Source organism: Panthera leo, chromosome E1 (assembly GCF_018350215.1).
Source record: "Panthera leo isolate Ple1 chromosome E1, P.leo_Ple1_pat1.1, whole genome shotgun sequence".
NCBI lineage: Eukaryota > Metazoa > Chordata > Mammalia > Carnivora > Felidae > Panthera > Panthera leo.
This window is the reverse complement of record NC_056692.1, coordinates 27,241,740-27,265,509: the sequence shown is the minus strand read 5'-3', so window position 1 is coordinate 27,265,509 and position 23,770 is coordinate 27,241,740. Positions and strand designations below refer to the sequence as shown.

Sequence of the window (23,770 nt, the reverse complement as noted above, 5' to 3'; positions counted from 1 at the left end):
GGTTGTTTCCAGTTTGGGACAATTATGAGTAAAGCTGCTCTGAAAGAATTCTCCTCCAGGTTTTTACATGAACATAGATTTTCAATTAACCTGGGTAAATGAAACCACAAAATTCTTGTCCACAGTGGCTATGCTGTTTTGCAATGGATAAAAGACTTCCAGTTGCTACACATTCTTTTTTTTTTTTTTTTTTTTGATGTTTATTTTTGAAGGAGAGAGAGACGGAGTGTGAGCAGATGAGGGGCAGAAAGAGAGGGAAACACAGAATCTGAAGCAGGTTCCAGGCTCTGAGCTGTCAGCACAGACACGGGGCTTGAACCCACCCACAAAAGTAAGATCATGACCTGAGCTGAAGTCAGCCTCTTAACCAACTGGGCCACACAGGCGCCCCTACACATTTTTGACAGCACTTGTTTTTGTCAGCTTAAAAAGTTTTAACCATTCTAATAGGTGTGTGGTGATTTCTCATTGTATTTTTAATTTGCACTTTCCCCAATGACTAATGATGCTGAGCATCTTTTCATGTGACTGTTTGCTATCTGTTTATTTTGGGGGAATTCTGTTCAGATCTTTTGCTCATTTTATATTTTATTTAAAAAATTAAAAAAAAATTTTTTAAATGTTTATTTTTGGGAGACAGAGTGGGGGAGGGGCAGAAACAGATGGAGACACAGAATCTGAAGCAGGCTCCAAGCTCTGAGCTGTCAACACAGAGCCTGACGTGGGGCTTGAACCCACGAAGCATGGGATCATAACCTGGGCCGAAGTCGGACGCTCAACCAACTGAGCCACCCATGCGCCCCTTATTTAAAATTTTTAAAACGTTTAATATTTTTGACTAGGTACAGTATACTTTATTGATGATATATGATAAAGTAGGGCTCTCCAAGTCCCTCCCCTTTTTCAGAGGGTCTGGGATAGAAACTGGAAGTCAGGAGATTCTCAAGTGTGTTGGGGGATGAGTTGGGGCAAGGACTCCTCAGCAGCTGAGGGCCTCTCTCTACTTCTTCCTCTTGCTGGGTCTGGTGGTCCAGTGGGCTCTTACTCCTTGGAGGCCTTGTGGACCATAAGGCCCACCATCTGGTGGCTATAGCCAAATTCATTTTCATACCAGGAAATGAGATTGACACAGTGGTCATTAAGGGAAATGCCAGCCCCAGCATCAAAGATGGAAGGGTGGGTGTCACTGTTAAAGTTTCAGGAGACAACCTGTTCCTCACTGTAACCCAGAATACCCTTGAGGGAGCCCTCTGATGCCTGCTTTACCACCTTCTTGATGTCATCATATTTGGCAGCTTTCTCCAGGTAGCAGGTCAGATCCATTATTGACATGTTGTAAGTGGGGATAGGAAGTCCATGCCAGTGAGCTTCTCGTTTAGCATAAGGATGACCTTGCCTACAGCCTTGGCAGTACCACTGGAAGCAAAGATGATGTTCTGGGCAACCTTTTGGCCATCACGCCACTGCTTCCCAGAGGGGCTGTCCATAGTTTTCTGGTTGGAAGTGATGGCATGGACTGGTCATGAGTCCCTCCACAATGCCAAAGTTGTCATGGATGACCTTGGCCAGAGAGGCCAAGCCTTTGGTGGTGCAGGGGGCATTGCTGACAAGGTTGAGGGAGTTGTCATACTTCTTATGGTTCATATCCATCAGACATGGGGCATTAGCAGAAGGGGCAGAGATGATGACCCTCTTGGCCCCAGCCTTCTTCATGGTGGTGAAGACCCCAGTGGACTCCACAACATACTCAGCATCAGCATCACCATATTTGATACTGGCTGGGTCTTGCTCCTGGAAGATGGAGATGGGCTTTCCATTCATGACAAGTTTCCTATTCTCAGTTTTGACTGTGCCAGGGAATTTGCCATGGGTGGAATCATACTAGAACATGTAGACCATGTAGTCGAGATCAATGAAAGGGGCATTGATGGTGACAGTATCCACTTTGCCAGAGGTAAAAGCAGCCCTGGTGACCAGGCACCCAATATGGCCAAATCTATGTATTCCAGCCTTCACCATCCTGTCTCGAATGTTGCTGGCACTGTACCAGAAGATGCCAATGTCTGGTACATTGGGGAGAATGGGGAGAAGCAGAGAGTTTCTTTTGCTCATTAAAAAAAAAAATTGACATTCATTTTTGAGAGACAGAGAGAGAGAGAGAGAGAGAGAGAGAGAGAGAGAAACAGAAACAGAGCATGAGCGGGGGAGGGGCAGAGAGTGAGGGAGACACAGGATCTGAAGCAAGCTCTAGTCTCTGAGCTGTCAGCACAGAGCCCGACAAAGAGCTTGAACTCACTAACTGTGAGATCATGACCTGAGCCCAAGTTGGACACTTAACCAAGTGAGCCAGCCAGGCATGTCCTCTTTTGCTCATTTTAAAAATTGGGTTTTTTCTTTCTTATTGTTGAGTTTTTTATTTTTTTTTATTTTTTTTTATTTTTTTTTTTAACATTTTTTTTTTTTTTTTTTTTTTTTTTTTGGGACAGAGAGAGACAGAGCATGAACGGGGGAGGGGCAGAGAGAGAGGGAGACATAGAATCTGAAACAGGCTCCAGGCTCCGAGCCATCAGCCCAGAGCCTGACGCGGGGCTCGAACTCGCGGACCGCGAGATCGTGACCTGGCTGAAGTCGGACGCTTAACCGACTGCGCCACCCAGGCGCCCCTCTTATTGTTGAGTTTTAAGCGTTCTTTATATATTTCAGATACAAACGCTTTGTCATATATGTGATTTCCGGATATTTTCTCCCAGTCTATGGCTTAACTTTTCCTCTTTAACTATTTTTCAGAGTAAAAGTTTAAAAATTTTGATGAAGTTCGTTTAGCAGTCTTTTTCTTTTATAAATTGTTTCTGGGGTAGCATCTTTTCTAACACAAAGATTTCCACCTGCATTATCTTCTCAATATCATTCGTTTTGAATCAATTTTTATATAGTCATATCAATTCTAAACTACAAAGAGCATATTAAATGAAAACATTGCCAAATACCAGTTCTCTCCATAGCACAAATTCCCTTTGAAAACAAGTTACATTCCCATTCCCTGTTAAAATGTCACCTTTACTTTGAAGGGGTAGATTTAGCGAATTTATTCTTTGGAAAATATCGCAGAGTACCGTACTACTGGCAGCTACTTTTTACTGCAAAGCCCAGCTTGGAATGCTCATCTTTTTGCAGAAGAAAAAGGCATAACTTATCTTTACATTTTTAAGTACTTTGATATAAGCGTGAACCTCTTTGTGGTGCTCTATCCTATTACAAAAAAAATTGCAAGGATCCTACTGTTCAAATATCCTGTTTTTACAAGCTAAGTCTCACTATTGTCATCCTATTGCACAGAAACAACAGTATTCACAATATGCTAAAAGCACAGGCTGAAGGGTACCATTGTCAGTGCCACACACACATTCAGTGAGAGCCCCACACCTCCTTGTAGATTTCTGTACACAGATGGCACATACTAGCCCAGGGAAGATCCCAGTGGCAATCTCTATGGCTGTTTGTTGAAACTCTGGTTTTGTTTGTTTGCTTGTTTTTAGAGATAAAAATAGTTTAAAAATTTAGTGTTTTTTCCCTACCCTGATTGTCTTGTATATGTTCTGGGAATACTACTACCCTGGAAAGTCTTACAATGCTGCCTCTCTCCCTGCATTCCTGCCTATGCCTAGACATAGTAGATAATCTATATTTCTTTGATAAACAGATTTGATAAATTTGATAAACAAATTTGATAAACAGATTTCTTTGATAAACAAATCCATCTGTCTGGTTACAGATGGTGGAGCTGTGTTGCTTTGTGTTGTCATTTTCCTGTCTGCTTTCTTCTAGCATTTGTTTTCCCATAGCCCCATTTTTCTAAGCACTGAACTTGAAGTTCGTAACAAATGTTTCTTAGAGGATGATTCTCCTGATTATCCATAACTTAGAACCATGGAATCATAAGAAGTATAATTTTGGAGCTGTGAGGGGACTTGGAGGTGGACTAGTCTAAATCCTTTATCAAAAACCAAATATAAAGGAATTTTGTAAATCCATAGAATGGAATAACTCAGCAATAAAAAGGGAAGCATCTTTTGATAAAATGCAACAACATGGATGAATATTAAAAGAATTATGCTGCATGAGAGAAGCCAGACCAAAAAACCCTACAAAGGGTGTGATTTTCATTTATAAGAAAACAGAAAATACAAACTGTAGTGACAGCAGCAGCTGCCTGTGGATGAGTGGGGAATGGGACAAGGAGGGGAGGAAAAGGCTATATACGATGAAGACAGACAAGAGGAAACTTTTGGGTCCATATTCTTGATTGCGGTGATGTTTTCACAGGTACATACAGATAGTACACATTAAATATGTACAGTTTAGGGATGCCTGGGTGGCTCAGTAGGTTGAGTCCTATTTTGACTCAGATCATGATCTCATGATTCATGAGTTTGAGCTCCACATTGGGCTCTGTGCTGTCAGCCAAGAGCCTGGAGCCTGCTTCAGATTCCATGTCTCCCTCTCTCTCTGTCCTTCCCTTGCTCATGCTCTGTCTCTCTCTCTCAAAAATAAATAAATATTTAAAAAAATATGCACACTTTATTATGTCAGTTATACATCAATAAAACTGTTTAAAGAAAACAAGGCAAACAGAGGCAATTTAGCTGTGGGATAAATAATAAAACCTACAGTATGTCAGATCATGTGCTGTGTGGTAGGGGTTCAGAGAGACAGTGAAGAAGACATGGCCTGTACCTTCAGGCAGCTCATGATCTAGTGAAGGAGTTAGAAAATAAGTGGATAAATTAGATCCAGTATGTGAAGGACTAAGAAAGAGGAACAGACAAGGAGCAAGAGGTGTCCAGTACATGGGTGCCAACACGTGCGTCTTCTGGGGGGAGGGGTCGGGGAAAGCCTTACGAAAGAGAGGAAGCTGAGCCCAGGCCTAGCATAGGTCAGGTGGAAGAGCCTCCCCATCTGAAGGAATATCGTGGGCAAAGTTGTTGAAACGCAAAATTCCAGGAATTGCACGTGGTTCGGCCTGACTAGAGCAAAGGACACTCCAGCAAGAGAAGAGACCGCAGAGGTTGGTGGGGCCAGATTGTGAGGCTTTTGCTACCCTGGCAGTGCTTGGGTGCCTAGTGCTCCAAGGTTGAACTAACAGGTTGTGCAAATCCATAATCTGTGTCACAGGGACATGTCTCTTCCAAACACGTGGCACGGACCTCCAGATTTTGAGGCTGGGACACTCATTCATGTTCAGTTCCAGTCTGGAGCTCTTATGTTCCTCAGGAATGTTCCAAAACCCAAAGGAAAGAAAGCTGGTTTGGGTCTGAGCAGCAGCTGGGGAACATCTGCATGCTTCTTGGAGCTCCACCTGAGAGCAAAGGCTTCTGGTACATTTTTCTGTTGGGCAACCAGCAATCTAGCTGCCCCAAAGGCAGTTTTTCCACAAGTCAAAAATTTTGTCTTTCTTTCTGGCTGGCAGCACTGATCCCTAAAGTCCTGCATTTCTGACAATGGCTGTCTGGTGTGCAGTGATCTGTGTCCTGTCTGATTCTCTCCTACCCTCTGGTCATCTATTAACCAGCCACCACCGGATTTCTCCAGCCACTGAGCAGTAGAGGTCATGAGAGAGTCCCTTATTTGTTTGTTTTTAGAGTGGTTTTCAGAGAAGACTGGGATGTTTGATGCAGAGTACGATTGTCAGACCGCATTAAAAATGCAGGCAGCAATGCAGAACACGGATGGCTCATGTCAGCCAGACATTTCAATGTAACCAGAGGAGGAAAACACAGATAGGGCCTGTGTTAATGGAAGTAGATGCCAAACTGTGTGGCAAGTTCTGGCTCATGTTTCCCCTATTGCCTGCTACCCCTTCAGTTGGAAGAAAGAAGCTCATATTTAAGCTAGAATTTAAAATGGGATTGCTGCTTGATGAGCATTCCTGTGACCTAGAGATCAAATTGCTTACACCTCAAAAGGAATTTAGGAGGATTGTAACTGTCATAGCAGTTAGAATCTCCCAGAAGTGAGGAGTGAAGGTTTAGTGGTTTATTCTTTCTTGCCTTGGGGATTCTTTGCTGTCTTCTGCAGGGTTAGACCAAGAGGGCAAGCAAGAGCGCACACACTGATTTCCCTAGCCAACTCAGAGGAAAGCTGTGGCCAGCACAGATGCCTGAAACCAAGATCCAGGAAAGGCCAATGTGGATTATCTCGGGGGTATTAATAAAACAGATGGTGTCAGGAGGGAAGAAGTTTTCAATTCTATTGTGGAGTTTGGTTTTTGTATCTCCTCACCTGGGCTAGTGAAAACAGTCCAAGTGTGAGCTGGCCCAAACTCTTAGCTCTGTTTATTCTGCCCTCATGTCCTCCCCCATGCTGTCTGCCAGCTGGACTATTAAATGGCTCAGTGCTCTTTTTTTGCTGTGTCAATCCTGGAAGGTCATGATTATTGTGATTTGAGGCTGGTTTTCCAAATGGGTGGGTGAAATGGATACCTAACTATCGATTTGTTTTCTTGCATTTCAGTCGTTCCAAGGAAGTCAAGGACGAGCATACCTCTTTAACTCAGTGTAAGTGTCTCTGAATGGTACATCCGTTGTTTGTTGCAAATTTTGCAGGGTGGGGGAAAAGCAGCCCTCAGTGTTAATTCAACACTGGTCCCTGCCTTCTCTGCCACAATAAAAGCCCTGTGGAACATTATTCTCTACAATTGGAAGCCAGTTATGTTTGTGGATATATATATATATATATATATATATATATATATATATATTTTTTTTTTTTTTTTTTTTTTTTTTTTTTTTTTTTTCAGCATCTTTGGCTAAAAAGTATACATTTACTACCCATAGTAAGAACATAAGAGGATCGGAGGGCTATATAGTCTCACAGAGAAGAAGTTGAAGTGATTCTGAGAGCCTCATCATGGAGGCTTCATAACCAGGTCTAACCATGGTCATAACCGGGTCATAACCATGAGTCATTGGAGAAGAGGGTAGGTCAAACAACAGACCCCGATGTCTGCTGCAGGAACTCAGGCTAGAGGAAAGGCCCGGTTAGTGAAGAGTCCCCCTGACTGCAGCCTGTAGGGCCTTCCATCATTCCTGGGCACATCATTCATAGCCTCTTACTTGGGAAAGGAGGATGAAGCTCGCACAAGCGTGATAAACTGTGAGAATGGAAATCTAGCATGTTCAGCTTGAGATAATATGGGGCTCGTTCATCCTTGTAATTGGGACAACATGGTGCTGATGTCATGTTGCCATGTTTGGCTGCATTCAGTCCTCAGTAAGCTCTGAGCTAAGGACTCAGCTCATGGTCTTCACAGTGTGGCCGTCTGTTTGTCCCCTTGGGTTAGAAGCATTAGTTAGAAACATTCCAAGCAAAGTCTCAACCATGAAGACTATTTTTCATAGGCTCACTGAATCAGAACTTGCAGATCTCAAAATCATTTCATTGGTGATGTTTCCACGTGGTTACCTTTTCAGGGTTGTTACCACTCTCAGTCTTAAATGATGACCTTCTTGGTGTTGGCTTCTCTTGAGGCATCTGTGCTCAGTTGTTTTTTTTCTTTTTTTGCTGCAAGCTCAGCTTGAATGACTGATGATGAATGTGTGACTAACTACCCGTTCTCTCTGTCCCTTGGCACAGAGTTAATGTGGGCTGCGGGCCTGCAGAAGAGCGAGTGTTGCTAACAGGATTGCATGCAGTTGCAGACATTTACTGTGAAAACTGCAAAACCACTCTGGGCTGGAAATATGTAAGTACTGAGGAGTCTGGTTGGCAGTGAGAGGGAGGAAGGGAGAGCCTCATGCTAAAAGATTTCTTTCTTCCACTGCCTTCCTACGGCCTTGTGGGATTATCTTAGGCTAGGACAGGAAACTGGGCCCAAAGAGCAACTCCTGGCACGCTCTTGTCTACCACACTCTTCTTCCCTTTTCTCTGATAGTCCCCTTCTACTCATTCCTTCACACCTGCCTCTGAGACAGACACACACACATGCGCGCGCACGCGCACACACACACACACACACACACACACCTGCTTTTCAATTTAATTAATAATAATAATAATAATAGCAGCGTATACCATTTCCTGACAGCTTACTGTGTTCCAGACATACATTATTCTATTTATATTCACAGCATCCTTAGAAAGTAGTTCATATTTTAATCCCTATTTTATGGATGAGGAAACTGAGGCTTAGAGAAGTTAATGGTATATCTAATGTTACCTAGCCGTTACGTGGCCAAACCAGGATATAGGTGTCCAGGAGTCTGACTGTGGAGCCCATGCTCTTTGCTCCAGTAAATGTTCTCAGAACATGTTACCCAGGCTCTAGGCTCTATGCTAGGTATCCTCAAACGTTAATTAATGTCCACTGTCAAATATAGTCATGGATGGACTTTTCCTACTAGACGTTCATTCCTTTGCTGTTTAACTCAACAAGTATTTTTTTAAATATGTATTTTTGAGAGAGAGAGTGCAAGTCGGGGAGGGACAGAGTTGGAGTGGGGGATGCAGACAGAAGATCTGAAGCAGGCTCCCTGCTGACAGGAGTGTACCCAATATGGGACTCAAACTCATGAACCATGAACTCATGATCTGAGCCAAAGTGGTGGGGCTTGAACTAATGAACCATGAGATCATGACCTGAGCTGAAATCAGATGATGCTCAACTGACTGAGCCACCCAGGTGCCCCTCAGCAAATATTTTTAACGTCTTGTTGGTACTTCGGATGAGCACTTCACCGGGGTGAGAGGAGGTATAGATGTTCAATGAAAATAAACTTGTGTTATTGCTATTTTTGGCAGATGTTTTTATTATTGGCAAATATGTTCATGTGCTTTTTTCTGCCCTATCATTGTGGGAATATTGAGAAATGAGTCTTCCTGTCTTTGGGAGGACGATTTATTCCATGTAAAATGCCATAAATTCCCTGTACTGTCAATTGCACAGGGTCAGTGTGAAGCTGGCTCATATGACCTGCAGTTAGTGAGACAATAGTTAGCTTTGGAAGAGCCTGGAGGAGTGGTCAGAAGTTCCCGCAGAGTGCAGTTGTAGGTTGCAGGACTTTGGGGAAGGCTGTGCATTAGGGGGAGCCGGGAATACAGGGAAAGCCTCCTTGCCTTCTCCGGTGAATCTAAAACTGCTCTAAAAATATGAAGTCTATTTACTTTAAAAAAATTTTTTTAAAAGTTTATTTTGAGAGAGAGAGCATGAGCAGGGGAGAGGTGGGGGGTGGTGTAGAGAGAATCCTAAGCAGGCTCCACACTGTCAGTACAGAGCCTGACTCAGGGCTCGATCTCACCAATTGTGAGTTCATGACCTGAGCCAAAATGAAGAGTCAGACACTTAACTGACTGAGCCACCCAGGCACCCCTAGATTCCATCTTTCACATCTCCCTTGAAATGTTCAGAATTAGAAAGAAAGATCCTAGATGGTATGTTTCATGATGGCAAGGTGGTCACAGATCCCTACAGTTGCCTTGATTTGCTCCTTGTGGGAAAAACTGGTCCTGGCTATTCTGTTACCCCTGCATGGCCACTGGCCCTCTCTGGGTGATCTGGGAGCCACAGTTCTGGTTTTGAGGATCTAGAAATTTTCTGCCCTTCTGTTTTCCCAACCTTTTTTGTCATCTTATTCCATTAAAGATGTGCAGGATTATAGACGGAAGATAAATCTGAGTTAGTTGGTTTTGCTCTTTACTTCGCATAAAATGATTCACTCCTTTGACAAAGGTTTATTAAAAGCCTTTGTGTTGGATACAAAAGTAAATGAGATCTAATCCTTACCCTCAGGGGTGTTTATAGTCATCATATGAGAGAGGAAAGCTACAGGTAGACATAAAACAGCTTGACAAGTATCGTGATATCACAGGACGATATAGAGAAGCATTCATCTCCCCAAGTATTTATTGATTACCTCTCATGTCCCAGGCTGGTGCTCCAAGCTTTCATTCCATTATTTTTTCTCACCCTCACAGTAATCCTGTGAAGTACTTTCACTTATCCCAGTCTTATAAATGGAAAGTTCTCAGTCATAAACAAAAGTGGTTAAGTGATGCTTCTGGTGCCAGGAAACAGAAATGGGGTTAGGTCTGGGGGTTTCTGTAGACTTCAGATCTAGTACTCTGTCCCCTGGAATCCAGTTATGACATTTTGCAAGTGCCCTGTGGCTTGGGGGCTATTAAATGTTTTTTTCTTTTGGCTTTTTTGTTGTTGTTCAATAGAGATATAGTCTTACTTTCCTAGTTTTCTTTCTACCTCCCGCCTACCCTGAACATGCTACCATGGAACAATAGGTCGTATTCTCGAACCACATTCCTCTATTGTGTACACATCACACAGCGTGCGCGTGCGTGCGCACACACACACACACACACACACACACACACACGGAGTCAAGGAATAATGAAGTGTCAGGGAAATTACTGCTGAGCCCACAGCTCTTGCATGTGTGTGATGTGTTTGCACTTTCTCTCTCAGGGCCTCTCCCCTCTCCACTTTGTGGAATGATTCCTCTCTCAGCAAGAGACTCAAGTCTGAGCTCTCATTCTGGGACCCAAATCCCTGAAGCTCTAGGACAGAAGATATAGTTCATACACATGCTGCCCAGAACCTATGGATAGTAGGGTTTAGCTACTTACTAATTTGGAATACTCAGAACAGCAGCTGATATCCACTGTTTCTGCACACCAAACTTAGCCATAATGACCGTGATGACCAGTGTTTTTCTGATAATACATTGAGATATTTTTATTCATCTATGCCTGTGAATAAAATATCTCTTTGATCCTATACCTATGCAGGGCTTTTTTTTTTTTCTTCCTATGGGACTTACTAGCCTGAGAGCCCACCCACAGTGCCGTAAATTTAGGATGGTAATTGGCCAGGTGGTTTATATTGAGTTTTTCCTCCGGAAGCCTGGCAGCTGGGGTGGGGGGGTGGGGTGGGAGTGGGGGCTTGAGGGCTGCTGGGTTCTTCAACCTGGAGTTCACATAGCTCCTTTCTCCCTAGAGAAAGGCAGTGAAGGAAAAACAGACTTAACACACATGACACAGAAACAGAAAGATAAATAAAAAAGAGACCTATTTGACTTCACCATACTTTGGTCTCTCCCTGAGTGTCTTTTCTCTAAGTGTAACAAAGTACAATTGAGAATTATAACACATAAACTTCATAGATACATCATCCTTAGAGCAGATTTCTGATTAGCATCTGAAACCAAGTTCCCCTAAGATTTTACACACACACACACACACACACACCACACACTCCATAGTTACTTACTGAAGACCTATTATATGGCAAGCAGTCTTCTAAACACAAGGGACACAGCATTGAACAAAATAAATGAAAATATCTGCCTTCCATGTATTTATGTTGTAGTAATGGGAGATAATATGTAAAATAGACCTGGAGGTTATATTGTATATTTGAGAATGATAAGTGCTATAGAGAAAAATGAAACAGGAAGAGAGGGGGAAGAGAGAGTTCTGGGGTGGAAGTTGTGCTTTTAAAGTAGAATATTCAGGAAAGATTTTACTAAGATGGTGACATTTGGGCAAAGACTTTTTTTTTTTAAGTTTATTTATTTAGTTTGAGAGAGAGAGAGAGAGAGTGCGAGCAGGGGAAGGGCAGAGAGAGAGAATCCCAAGCAGCCTCCTCACTGTCACTGTGGAGCCCAACATGGGGCTTGATCTCATGACCTGAACCAGAATCAGGAGTCAAGTAACCGACTGAGCCACCCAGGTGCCCCTGGGCAAAGACTTAAATGAGCAAAGATCTTGAAGAAATTCTATGGTAAATATTGAGAAAGTACTTACAACATTTAAATTGCAAAATATTTAAACTCCATTGTAAATGTTGAGAAGGTCCTGGTGCTGCCTCAGAACTGTATTAAGTGAAGGCGACCTGGCATGTTTGCATGGTGAGAATTCTCCCAGTGAGTCTGGCTGAAGCTCGTCCTGATCCCTGTCATTGACCTGCCTTTGCTCCTGTGCTACAAAAAAAAAAAAAAAAAAAAAAAAGTCACCTACTTGTCTTTGGTCATTTGGTGTCTTTTCTCTTCCTTTGTGTCTCCTAGGAACATGCCTTTGAAAGCAGCCAGAAATATAAAGAAGGCAAATACATCATTGAGCTAGCACACATGATCAAGGACAATGGCTGGGACTGATTGGAGGGTATCCACCTACCCCAGTGTCCACGTGAACGCCATCCAACCAAACATTCTACCCAAGCGTGAGAGAGTGACTGAACACTTGGTTCCATCCATTTAGGGGCCTTGCCATCTGGGGCATTCTCCCACCCTGAAGCCGTCTTTCTGGTGACCGGCCTCTAAATCGCTGTCTCTCTGTCTCTTTGCTTTGTATCTGTTTGTGAGTTGATCCTGGCTTCTCTCTGTTCTAGTGTTGGCTGAAAACAAAACAACGAAAGGAACAGATGCCTGACCGCATGGGGCAGCCCACCTTGATAAGGGCCCTGGGGCTCATTAAGAGCTGCTTGATGGCCTCTTGTCAGGAGAGCAGTGGCACAGCACGGGGGTGCAAGGAAGAAGGAAATGGGGAGCCGTGAGGGTCCCAGGGCTGGTCAGGGGACGGGACGTTAGAGGTAGGAACAAAATTGTGCTGCTCCTGGAGTCCTGGTAACTTAGGCTTGAAATAATCGACTTGTCTAAAAGGACAAAGAAAAAAAATACCTCATGACTGCATTCTCTCTGATCAGAAGCTCTGTTCCTGAACCAGCTGTGTCCGGTTAGCATGTGAGCACAAGAATGCGCCCTAACTAGTGGGACAGGGGCCTGGTCCTCCTGGGTCCAGCTGGGGGTGTCCTGGCAGCAGAGAGTGCAAAGCCCAGATGGTTTTGATAACTCTGATGCCTCAGTGCCCCTTCAGGTAATCTTCTTTGCCTCTTCAGCCACTGTTGGTGAGAGGATGGGAGACTGCCTTTTGCAATGGGTGCAAGATCCAAACATCCCAAAGGCTTTGACCACCAACCAAGTAAAATCAGTAATTGAGAACAGGGAACAAAGGGGGCTGTAGTTTGGGAGCTCCTACAGAAATGGCTCAGATATTGGGCCAGAAAAAAAAAAAAAAGTAGAACCAGCTAGCAGTTCTGTCTGACCTTTTTTTCCTGACCCTTAATAAGAGAAGAGCATTGTGGCAAGGAAGGGGGTGGGGTGGGGAAATGCTGGGAATAGTTTAGATTTGAGCCATTACAGGTTAGTGTATATTTCCACTTTGGTATACAATGGCTTCAGTGAGATCAGCAATTCTTTGTACATAGAGTTTTGGTTGTTTTTCTCCAGTTCTATCATTGTAGATTGTGGAAAACAAAGTCCCAAGGCTTTGAGCTTAGTGATAACCCAGCCAGTAGATTCCTCATGCCCCTAGCTATTCTCCTCGGACTTGAATGCTTTGTGTGGAGAGAAATTGTCAGAGTGGTCCAGCAGTGGGGAGGGCTTAGATATGATGTCAAACATCAAGTTATAAATTCTGATATTAGCCCCCACCTCCCATCTCCCAAACCAAAGTTGATTATATTAGGGAAGTGGGGAACAAATCCCTATAAGGCTCATGAGAGAAAGGAGTTTGTTACAGTTAACCGACACTATGAAGTGTTTTCTACAACACTTCAGCCAGTACATGGTGCATGACCGAAACTCATTTAACTGAGTTAATTTTATTGCTTAGACTGAAAATGTAATTATTGTTAAGATATGTGCAGGTTATGTTAGAGTATCTCATTCTTGAAAGGGGGCTGATCCCATAGAAAAAATTCACCTAAAAAGTCACAAAAAGAATGAGTTCATAGAGGCAAGAATCTATAAAATTGAATAATCAAGATTCAAGCAGCCAACCCAGAACATTTCCAGAATTCAAACAAATTCCTCTAGGGAGTGATCCATGGTGGAAATGCTTTTTTCTGTCTCTGTGTGCTGATTGCAGAAGGGGGACCCGAGGTAGGCGTGGTCATGCCCTGGAGGTAGTGAACTGTGGGACTGACAGGAAACCAGGTGGCTCCAGGTTTAGCTGTAGACCACCTCTGTAAGACAATTAAAAAAAAAAAAAAAAAAAAAAAAAAAAAAAAAAGGATTCTTAGAAATTGAATCTTGTTCCCAAAGGCTTTTAGTCCACATGTTTCAGTATTTTAGTATCCTGGGGAGGTTAAGTTTTCCCCACATTGCTAAAAAGCAGAATGATGTTCAGAAGGAGTATTTCATTTCCACTCCCAGAGAAAAAGGTCTTCTGGCTCCCAGGGCCAAGGTCTCAATAAAAAGCATTTTCTACTTTCACATTCCTAAGCTGGCTTGCCAGCACAAAAATTATAGATCCCTCTTTCTGTCTCCCTTGAAGGTAGTGGCCTTCATTTATGGATTTTGATAAGCCCCTTTGCTCGGGGAAAGTCCTGACTATTGATACTCCTTTTCATAGAAAGAAAATGGGGGTTAAACATGGGTAGGTGTTTTGTCTGTGAAACTAAAAATGGAGTGTGGTGATATAGAAACCAGACATGGGGTGCCCTAGAATTTTCAACAGGGAGAAGAGACCCATGTGCCACTGTTGCTCCTTGGGGATGAGGCCTCTGACTGTTGCATGGATCAGAGCAGGCTTCAGTTAGACCCAGGTTCTGGTCTTTCTTTCTTTCTTTCTTTCTTTCTTTCTTTCTTTCTTTCTTTCTTTCTTTTAGCTATTACCCATTGAGCATCCAGTGGGTGCATGGCGCCGTACTTGGTGCGAAAGATCTGAGTAGAATGTTGGTTTTTCCATAACTACAGAGGAAAAAAACACAACTCATTAGGCTATCCCTTTGTGTCAATGAAACCAAAAGTGCTTCTTATAACTTTATCTCCATTCATGGCTTGTCTACCTAATGTCTAGCAGTATTGGAGAGACCGCAGCTGAGTGATGGGGACACATCAACTCATGGCCTCAGTCAGTTCATTCTTTAATTTCCTCACCAAATTATTGACTCAGAGCATAACCAAAGACCTCATCCATTCACCCCTGACAGGTTCAGGGAATTGGAGTTTGATGGTAAAGCCTAGGCAGGGTGCAGGGAGTAGCAGGGCAGGGAGAGGAGGAGTGAGAAAGGAAAGGCATGAAGTTCTATACCTCAGCCAGCAGCTGCCTTCATTTGCAACTGAAATCTAGCCAGCAGACCCTCTAGTTCCATCTCCCCTATGCTGCCCTAGGTCATGTGGCATTGGCAGCCCTGGGTTACACCCAAACCCCCAGGATGTTAGTCTCAGGCTGCTGATGGGTTGATTTGATATGAATCAAATACAGCCAAACTTGATGGCCACAGATTGTCAGCTGGGCCTGACTGAGTGCTGCCCCAACTCCTATGACAGCAAGATCATGGAGATAGGATAGAATAAATCTTTACTGGTGGGTCATTGTGTGAAAAAGAGGTGTCCCCTTTATAAAAAGATTTTCAAGTGGATATATATATTTAAAAAGTTGCTTGTGAAATATACTTTTGTAAATAATATTTAATTTTTTAAATAATATATTTGGTGCTGTTTTCTCAGATCCCCTGAGAGCACTTTTTATTTTCCTTTTTAAATTCTATGGTTTCCTCTGCATTTCTTGAAGTATATTTTAAGGGAAATAGTGATCATCAATATACTCTTTTAAAAAAAAGATCTGTATGGGGCGCCTGGGTGGCGCAGTCGGTTAAGCGTCCGACTTCAGCCAGGTCATGATCTCACGGTCCGTGAGTTCGAGCCCCGCGTCAGGCTCTGGGCTGATGGCTCGGAGCCTGGAGCCTGTTTCCGATTCTGTGTCTCCCTCTCTCTCTGACCCTCCCCCGTTCATGCTCTGTCTCTCTCTGTCCCAAAAATAAATAAAAAACGTTGAAAAAAAAAAATTTAAAAAAAAAATAAAAAAAAAAAAATAAAAAAAAAAAAAGATCTGTATCACGTTAGTCTGGACTGAGGCAGTAAAGCAATGCCTCTCTGCATTTCTTTCCCAAAGGAACAGACTCTGCACTACATTACCAGGTTGAGAATTGAAATATTTTCTTGTACCAATATTGGCTAGAAAAGTAAATAAATAAAATCAAATTTAGTAACAACTTAGTGATTCCTTTTGTTAGAAGAATTTCCAACAAATTGGGATCTTGTTTTTAATGTGTGTGTGTGTGCGCACACGCGCACACTCATGCACACATGTGTGTAAAAAGCACTTTGGATTGTGCCTCCTGTTTTTTTTTCTTTTTTTTTTTTTAATTGGGGACGCTATATCTACAGTTTACACCTTCGGCACATAAGACTTTTCTTCTCTTTCTCTCTGGTGGTTTTGTTTCTGAGTGGACCAACAGTGCAAACCATGAGGATTTTGTTTTTCTGAGCATGGAGCTATTGCCAGTTTGCTCCTCTTTCGTTGTGTGCTCAACTTTCACAGATTGTAAAGGAAATCTGTTGTTTTGTGAAGATCAGAGTCAAATCTGTGTTTCTGAGATGTGAGTATACTCTTTATGTACCGTAGGGTTCCCTTTGTTGTAAAAGCCACCTCATTAACTGGTTTGGGTTAAAAGAACATCAGTAATATCATACACAATACCTTGTAGGTAAACAGCTTATTTTATTTTAAGATCAGATTGCCTCAGGTTCAGGAAGAGTCTAGGAAATCTTAAACCCAATCAACTTATATATTTTAAGAAAGAGTCTGACTCTTAACAGAAAACGTACTAGTGGTCAAGGTGGAGGAAAGAGATGTTTAATCTTTTTAAGCAAAATACAGTCATGAAATCTGCCATCAGTGAAAGGTAAAGCCAAGAAGAAACAAGCTATAATCATCACCAAATTGGATCTGCCCATATGTTTTTATATAACATTTTGGTGAAAGTGAGAGTCGGTTCCCTTTTCCAACCTGCAGAGACGATCTTTCGATAGAATAGAATCTGTCTATTTATGCTTGTGTTTACAAACTGTATTTGTTGGGTTTGGGTTTTGTTATTTTCTTTATCTTTTTTTTTTTTTTTTTTTTTTTTGGTGGCATTTTTCAGGTCACTTTGCTTCAATAACAAAGATAATTATTTTCAAATAATTTGTCCTCACTTTTTCCTGTATTTGTACATAGTTATTCAGTATTAGAGAAAAGTGCATTGTTTCTGTCATATTTCAATCTGTGTTGGTGCTCATTTGAGAAAATAAAGTTTTCAAATATTTGGAAGGCTCATCTAGTCTTAATTGACCCAGCAAGTTTTATCTTGACTTTTAACATTTAAAGTAACTGAAAAGCCTGCAGGAGGTCATCTGTCTAACCCCATTCACAGAGCTGTCAACTGAGACCCTGTGGGATTGTTTTCTCCAAGGATATTTGGCCAGTTAATGAATAAAAATCAGGTCTCCTGCTTATCTACAAATGTTTCTCTTATCTTTGGTATCAGAAATGCATGAGTGACCTTTAGGATTTCTGTCTACTAACCCCCATATTAGACTCTCCAAATTTTTCTGCTTATACAAATTTCTTTGGGGGAAATTGGATTGCATTAAATGAAGAGATAAAAGAATTGTAAAAAAACAAAATTATGTCACAAAGAGGCAGCATTATCTCTGAATAACTGGCTAACAAAGGGAAATGAGTATTCAGTTATAGTATACGGAGAATCAAGTCTTCTCACTCACTGAACAACTATGAAACATATATTAGATTCTAGGCGCTGGGTGACGGTTCAACCATTCTAATAAATCAGCTGTTTTTGTTTGCCTCCAGGATCATCTACATGCATAGCTTTGCATAACCAGTCAGTGTAAGTAATTTTGTATTCTGGTGCCTTCATTTAACACAGTAAATATTTTTGCCTACACTTGATTTTATACCATAACTTTTCCAAAAGCTTTTCTCCATGGCTTAGAGAGTTCTCACCTTGGTTGGGCAATTTAAATAGTGAAGAAAGAAGATATTAAAACCACACAAGTGTGTACATATTCGTGTGTTTTCGTATTGGTGAAATTATTTTAAAAGTCTGTTCTGTGTAAAATAAGAAATACCTTATCTACTTCCCATGAATTTTTACTTATGCATTCTGGGCTGAGCTGCAATTGACTTTTATTTGTCCTTGAGTATATTATCTTATTCCTGTGACCTGTTTTGCTTCAGTGGATGTGTCTGTTATCATTTCATTCTTGTTTGCCTTTGGCAGACCAGGAGGAGAGAAAAGATAATGTGTGCTAGATACAACCAGCTTCAAACCAGCAATCCTCACACTTCAAGCTCTTACACCTCAGGGGCTGTCCAGGAGATCAGACTGGGGAAAGTGAGGGGAGATCACTGATGTTCATGGAGTGCTTGGCTTGCACCACACCTTCAATTGGGCACTTTGCCTACGTGACCTCATTTAAGATCCTCGCAGTGAGGCATTTCCTCACATCATCCCAGGAGTCCTCACCCCCCTATGGGAAAATAATGACAAATGCTGATTATTCCCATTTTATAGATGATGAAATTGAGGTTAGGAAGTTTTCATGGGAATGACAGGGTCAGGAATCATAGCCTGGCTTCCCAGCCCTATGGTCTTTCCCTACACTGTGTTCCAAATTTTAGCACCTCTTTTCCTTCAGCCTTCTTAATTCTTGTATGGCTTCTTCACAGGATGCTTTCTTAGCCTGCCTGTCATGACTGCTTAATAAGTAGGGGTTCAGGGAATGTGAATTAAAAATTAATTTAAGCAAAGCCACGAAGGTCACTGCTGCCTGAAAGGTATTGTGTATCCCATAGCTGAGTGTAAGCTGGGCTTTGTTGTTTTCTAATACCCTGCAATAGATCCCATGTGTCATCCCTGGCCCCTTGATTAATAGTACGTACTTAATAACTGGTTGGTGAACATTGAATTAATGTGGACGGTGGAGAACTAACAGCTTTCAAAATCTGTTTAATATGTTAGTATCCGTACGAGGAGAATGGAGAGGAGGTTGGCATTAAATGCTTCCTACACAAGGTAGGTAAATGGTTAAATCAGGAGCAATCAGTTTACTATTTGCATTTATTTATTCAACAAGCATTTTTTGGACATCTATTATGTGCCTAGTTTAGTCAGGCAACTAATCCTTGGGAGCAGAAAATCAGTGGTACTAATTATGCAGAGTGGGAGAACAAAGGGTTATGCATGGCTCTCCCTAGTTGGCCAAATATCCAGCCACATCAACCACCACCCTCATGGGCAGCTGTTTCCTGCAGAAGTAATTGCTCATAAATCCTTTAATCTGAACCTAGAGCAGGGCACAGGGCATTCTCTGGAGTCAGTGAACCTGGTTTCAAATACTGGTTTCACTTAGTAAAAAGATAATCTATGTGCCCAGTGCCTGGCACATAGTAAGGACTCAGTAATAAAATGGCTGTTATGATTACGGATTGCTATTTGAATTGGGAGTGAAATGAAGAGGACTGTTGTGTTTTATTTTTATGTACATTATTTGCTTAATTTTGCAACAATCCTATGAAGCAAATACTCCATTTTACAGAGGAATAAACTAAGGTTCAGAGCATAAATAACATGCTCATGGAAGAGCTAGGATTTGTAAATTCTTGTTCTGATTCGAAGCCCCCCACCCCCTCCCAATCTGTGGCCCCAGCCTGCCATTCAGGAAACAGGAATAACTACCAAATAGGAAACTTACTGGCAGATCAGACCAAGCACACACCCAAACTATCATGGAGGTTTTGTTTTCTCCTCTTGTATTCTCCCCCCCTTTTTTTTATGAAATAGAAATTCTGTCTTTTCCATTGGAAGTCAAGAGTTCAAACCTCAGGAAGAATTGTTATACCTTTATTTTATATGATTTCAGGCCTGTTGATTGTAGGGCTGTGATTTTAAGGAAAAAAGTTGTTGCGTTCAGTTGTTCAGACTGATAGAAATGATGAAAGTAAAAAACTTGCCTACGTAGAAGTGACTAAAGTACCTTACATACCACACGATCTCTGTGGGGCCATTCAGGGCTAACTCTCCAGGCCAGCTTGGAACAAGCCAAAGATTAAAAGTTTGTGTGTCATGAAGAGACTTCTAATTCCCCTCTAGGTGATACAGGATCTTTTTTCCCCCTAATGTTTATTTTTTGAGAAAGCGCACAAGCAGGGGAGGGGCAGAGACAGGGGGACAGAGGATCCAAGCAGGCTCTGTGCTGACAGCAGCGAGCCCAACATGGGGCTCAAACTCATAGACCATCAGACCATGACCTGAGCTGAAGTTGGACGCTTAACCACTTAACCGACTGAGCCACCCAGGTGCCCCATGGGATCATTTTAATGAGAGACAGGATAGCTGGGAAAGCTGAATTTTTTAAGGCATTAGAAAATTATTTGAAAACTATGACAGAACTGTTAAGTTATATTTATATTGAATTAAAATCATGCTAATGGTTTATTCCAAGCTCAGAAATAAGCAGGATAAAGTAGAAAGAAGGTTGCCTTTGGAGTTGGACAGATGGGGATTTGAAGCCTGACTGCATGCTTATGTATTGATCACTCTGAGGAAGTAACTGCAATTCTAGGGACTATCTTCCATCATCCATGAATTTAGGGATACCAGCAACCATACTCAAGTTATTGTTAGGATCAAATAGTAGCCATAATGTGTCCAGCACATTGACTCAATCAAATAGGACTTAGCAAGTGTCACCTTTTTTTTTTTTTTTTTTTTTTTGGCTGAGTATTGCTAGCACTATAGTGCTAGTTAGGATCTAATATTCATCTCTCCACACCACCTCTACAAAGGAAGAGAGGAAGTTAAGTCACCAACACTTGGTCATGAGTTTTATGAGCAGACAAACTAGAACACAGCACCTAGGTGATCAGGCAAGTAGTTGGTCCCTGCACCATGCACTTGCTTTTACTTCCAGAGTATGTACATTTATGGAAAGAAAAAAGGAAGGATATCAGCTAGAAGAAAACATCCTTGAATTTTAGAATCCTGTTTGATAATTTTCATGGTAACCATCTTTATTGGTCTTCAGTAAAGCATAATTTGCTTTTTATTCTTGCATCCTGGTCTGATATGCAGGCAGCATGCAGAAGAAGCAGAATGGTCTCAAATCTTGCTCACCTCCCCAGCCTCCCCTGGACTGCCTGCTTCTCATTCTGAGCTCATTCTCCAGAGCAAGGCCATGCAGGCACAGCAACCAAGCAGGGATATTTTATTTATGGCTTCAATAATGGAGTCTCTTGGGAAAATTTTGGTTTCCCATTCCGAGAAACAAAAATTCAGTCACAGTATGTTCTTAAAATTTATTACTGTTTGTTTTTTTCCTACCATATTCTTTGAGCCACCTTAATAGACTTTAAAATGTCCCTTCACAAAAGTAAGATAATTTGACCTGTCGTTCATTTGGTTGGTACGTTCTGTACCAGGCCAGCACAGTGTCAAAGATTAGGAATATAGGTTGATAATGTTGCTGCTGATGACATAATCCAATGTGGAACATGCCATGTGTATTACCGAAACTGCTGCCAGCCCAGCAGGAGCTTGTTTTGGCTTTGTCCAGTTCCCCGTCCCTTTTTTCCACTGCTATTGGAAGAACAGCACCCACTTTTCCTGGAGGCACCCAGGTTTGAAGTTGTTTCCATGGTGACAGGACATACCCAAGACTCAGGTTTCATTTCATTTTTTTTTTTTTTTAACGTTTTATTTATTTTTGAGACAGAGAGAGACAGAGCATGAACGGGGGAGGGGCAGAGAGAGAGGGAGACACAGAATCAGAAGCAGGCTCCAGACTCTGAGCCGTCAGCCCAGAGCCTGACGCGGGGCTCGAACTCACGGACCGCGAGATGGTGACCTGAGCTGAAGTCGGCCGCTTAACCGACTGAGCCACCCAGGCGCCCCTCATTTCATTTTATATCTCCATGATATTATAAAGAAATAGCACCAGTGAGAATGCCAGCCATCTGAGGGAGGAGGATTGAGGAAAGGAAGAGCCACTGACCTTCTGGGGCCCTACCTATAGGAAGAACCTGTGGGAGTTTCTGTTTAACAAGGAGGTGTGGGTAGCCATCTTGCAAAGGAAAGGCCAAAGTTACCACAGAGATAACTGGTTTGGACCTGTTGTGTCCAATGCATCACATATTTCATCTTGCCTTGGGTAGACCCAGGTGTAGCCTATGGGTGATTTGCCCTAATAAGCTATGCCATGAGGCAGGCAGAACTCAACATGAGCATGCCTGTAAAGATCATTTCTGTAGGCAGGAGACTAACTGGCATGTGGGACTAAAAAGCAGTCTTCCAGGCTAGATTTAGCTGTGTGACCTCGGATAGGTTGGTTACCTTTTGAGGCTCAGCTGACTGATCTCTAAAAGAAAGTTGTGGTAAGAACTAAGTGTGATAATGTACATCAAGAGCTGAGATGGAGCCTGGCACCCCAGAGCTGAAGAAATGTTGGTTATTGTTGCTATCGTAGTGGTGAAGGCAAGGCAGGGATGTGTGGTTTTCAAAGTGGAAAAATGCATGTGAATCACTAGACAAATAAGAAGAATTAGAATAGGATGTTTTATAATGATTCTTTTTCTTTGCATGCATTTTCTAAGCATATTTTATTTTATATTTCTTTACATGTGTCTTGATATTTGGCAAATAGTAAATATCCCCCAAAACTTACACATTCTTTCAACAAGTATTTCTGAGCCAGACATTGTGCTAGAGATAAATAGACAGGGTCCCTGCCCTCAGGAAGTTTCTTCAATCCCTTCAGGAGTACTTATTTAACAAAGGGGAGTGGGTGGTTGCCCAAAGAAGAAAAGATCAGAGCTACCATTGCAATTACTGGTTTGAACTGGAAAGTATAGTTATAGAAAGGCTTCCCAGAGACCTCTTGCTGCCTGTCTAACACTGGGTCCCTCTAGCTCTTGACCTAGGCCTGTGCTATGGTCCTTACCAGATTGTCCGTCTCCTTCCCCAGGACTCTTCCCAGAGTCCAGGTACCCGGACTCATTACAGTTGAAAAACTAGCAGCTCAGTGATGTTGGATGAACAAATATTCATGTGGATGTAAGGATGGTCATCTAATAAAAGAATTATTCCTTTCAACCTCGACATAAGAGGAGACTAGTGATATTTATGGACTGTTGTGGGAGAAAGGAAAGATTGTTTTAGCTTTTACCTTCATTCCATTGGAAACAATAAGGTAAATGAGACAGAACTTTAGAAGATAGAAAAGGTAACTAAAGCAGGCATGTGTTTCACATCTCATGGTGGGAGTGAAGGTTCTCAATGGTTTCATTCAGTCAAACCAAAGTACAAGGGGTGGGGAGCATGGGGGCTGGCAGTCACTCATGTAATAGCAAGGAAAAGGGTTTCTCCACATGGGGTATGTTGGACAAAGAGCTGAGCAACGTTTCAGGCACAAACATGGATCATTTCAGCTGGTTGGTCAGAGAGTGATGTGCTATCTGCTGCCCAAGGAAAGTCCTCAGCACTATGGCCTGGTGAGGCCACATGTGAGCTAATTCAGTCATAGGTTGGGCAGTCAATGAACATGAACTCTAATTCTTTCCATGGGGTCTCTTTAGGTTTAACCTTTTTACCTCCAGACCTCACTAATCTCTCTGACTACTTTCTTTCCCCCTCTCTCACCCCTAATCTCTTTGGGTGAGGGAATCGTTTTCAAGTGAGAGAGGTGGGGAAATCTTGCTTTCATTTATGGTATTTTCTCCCAAATGCTTTGTTCTTCCCTGGAATCTTTTTTTCTTACTTTTGATGGCCTAGGATTTCGAAACTCAAAAGCCAAAGAAATACAAATAGCTTTTCAAGTCAGATATAGTTTACAGATTGCAGAATTCACCTTCTTGAGGT

At 42.1% G+C, this 23,770-nt stretch overlaps 1 protein-coding gene and 1 pseudogene across 5 annotated transcripts in view; one reads left to right on the top strand and one right to left on the bottom strand.

Moving 5' to 3' along the window:
• The window catches only part of YPEL2 (yippee like 2), a 64,605-nt gene extending 52,249 nt beyond the window's left edge, over window positions 1-12,356 (top strand). For all 5 annotated transcript variants that reach the window (XM_042917182.1, XM_042917186.1, XM_042917183.1 and 2 more), the window contains 3 exons: window positions 6,511-6,554; window positions 7,633-7,741; window positions 12,072-12,356. In XM_042917182.1, the coding sequence (XP_042773116.1) occupies window positions 6,511-6,554; window positions 7,633-7,741; window positions 12,072-12,161 (243 nt within the window). In that variant the 3' untranslated portion in view covers window positions 12,162-12,356. The remainder of the gene's footprint in view (window positions 1-6,510; window positions 6,555-7,632; window positions 7,742-12,071) is intronic.
• On the bottom strand, window positions 969-2,071 carry LOC122207237 (annotated as a pseudogene).
• Window positions 12,357-23,770: the final 11,414 nt, after the last annotated feature.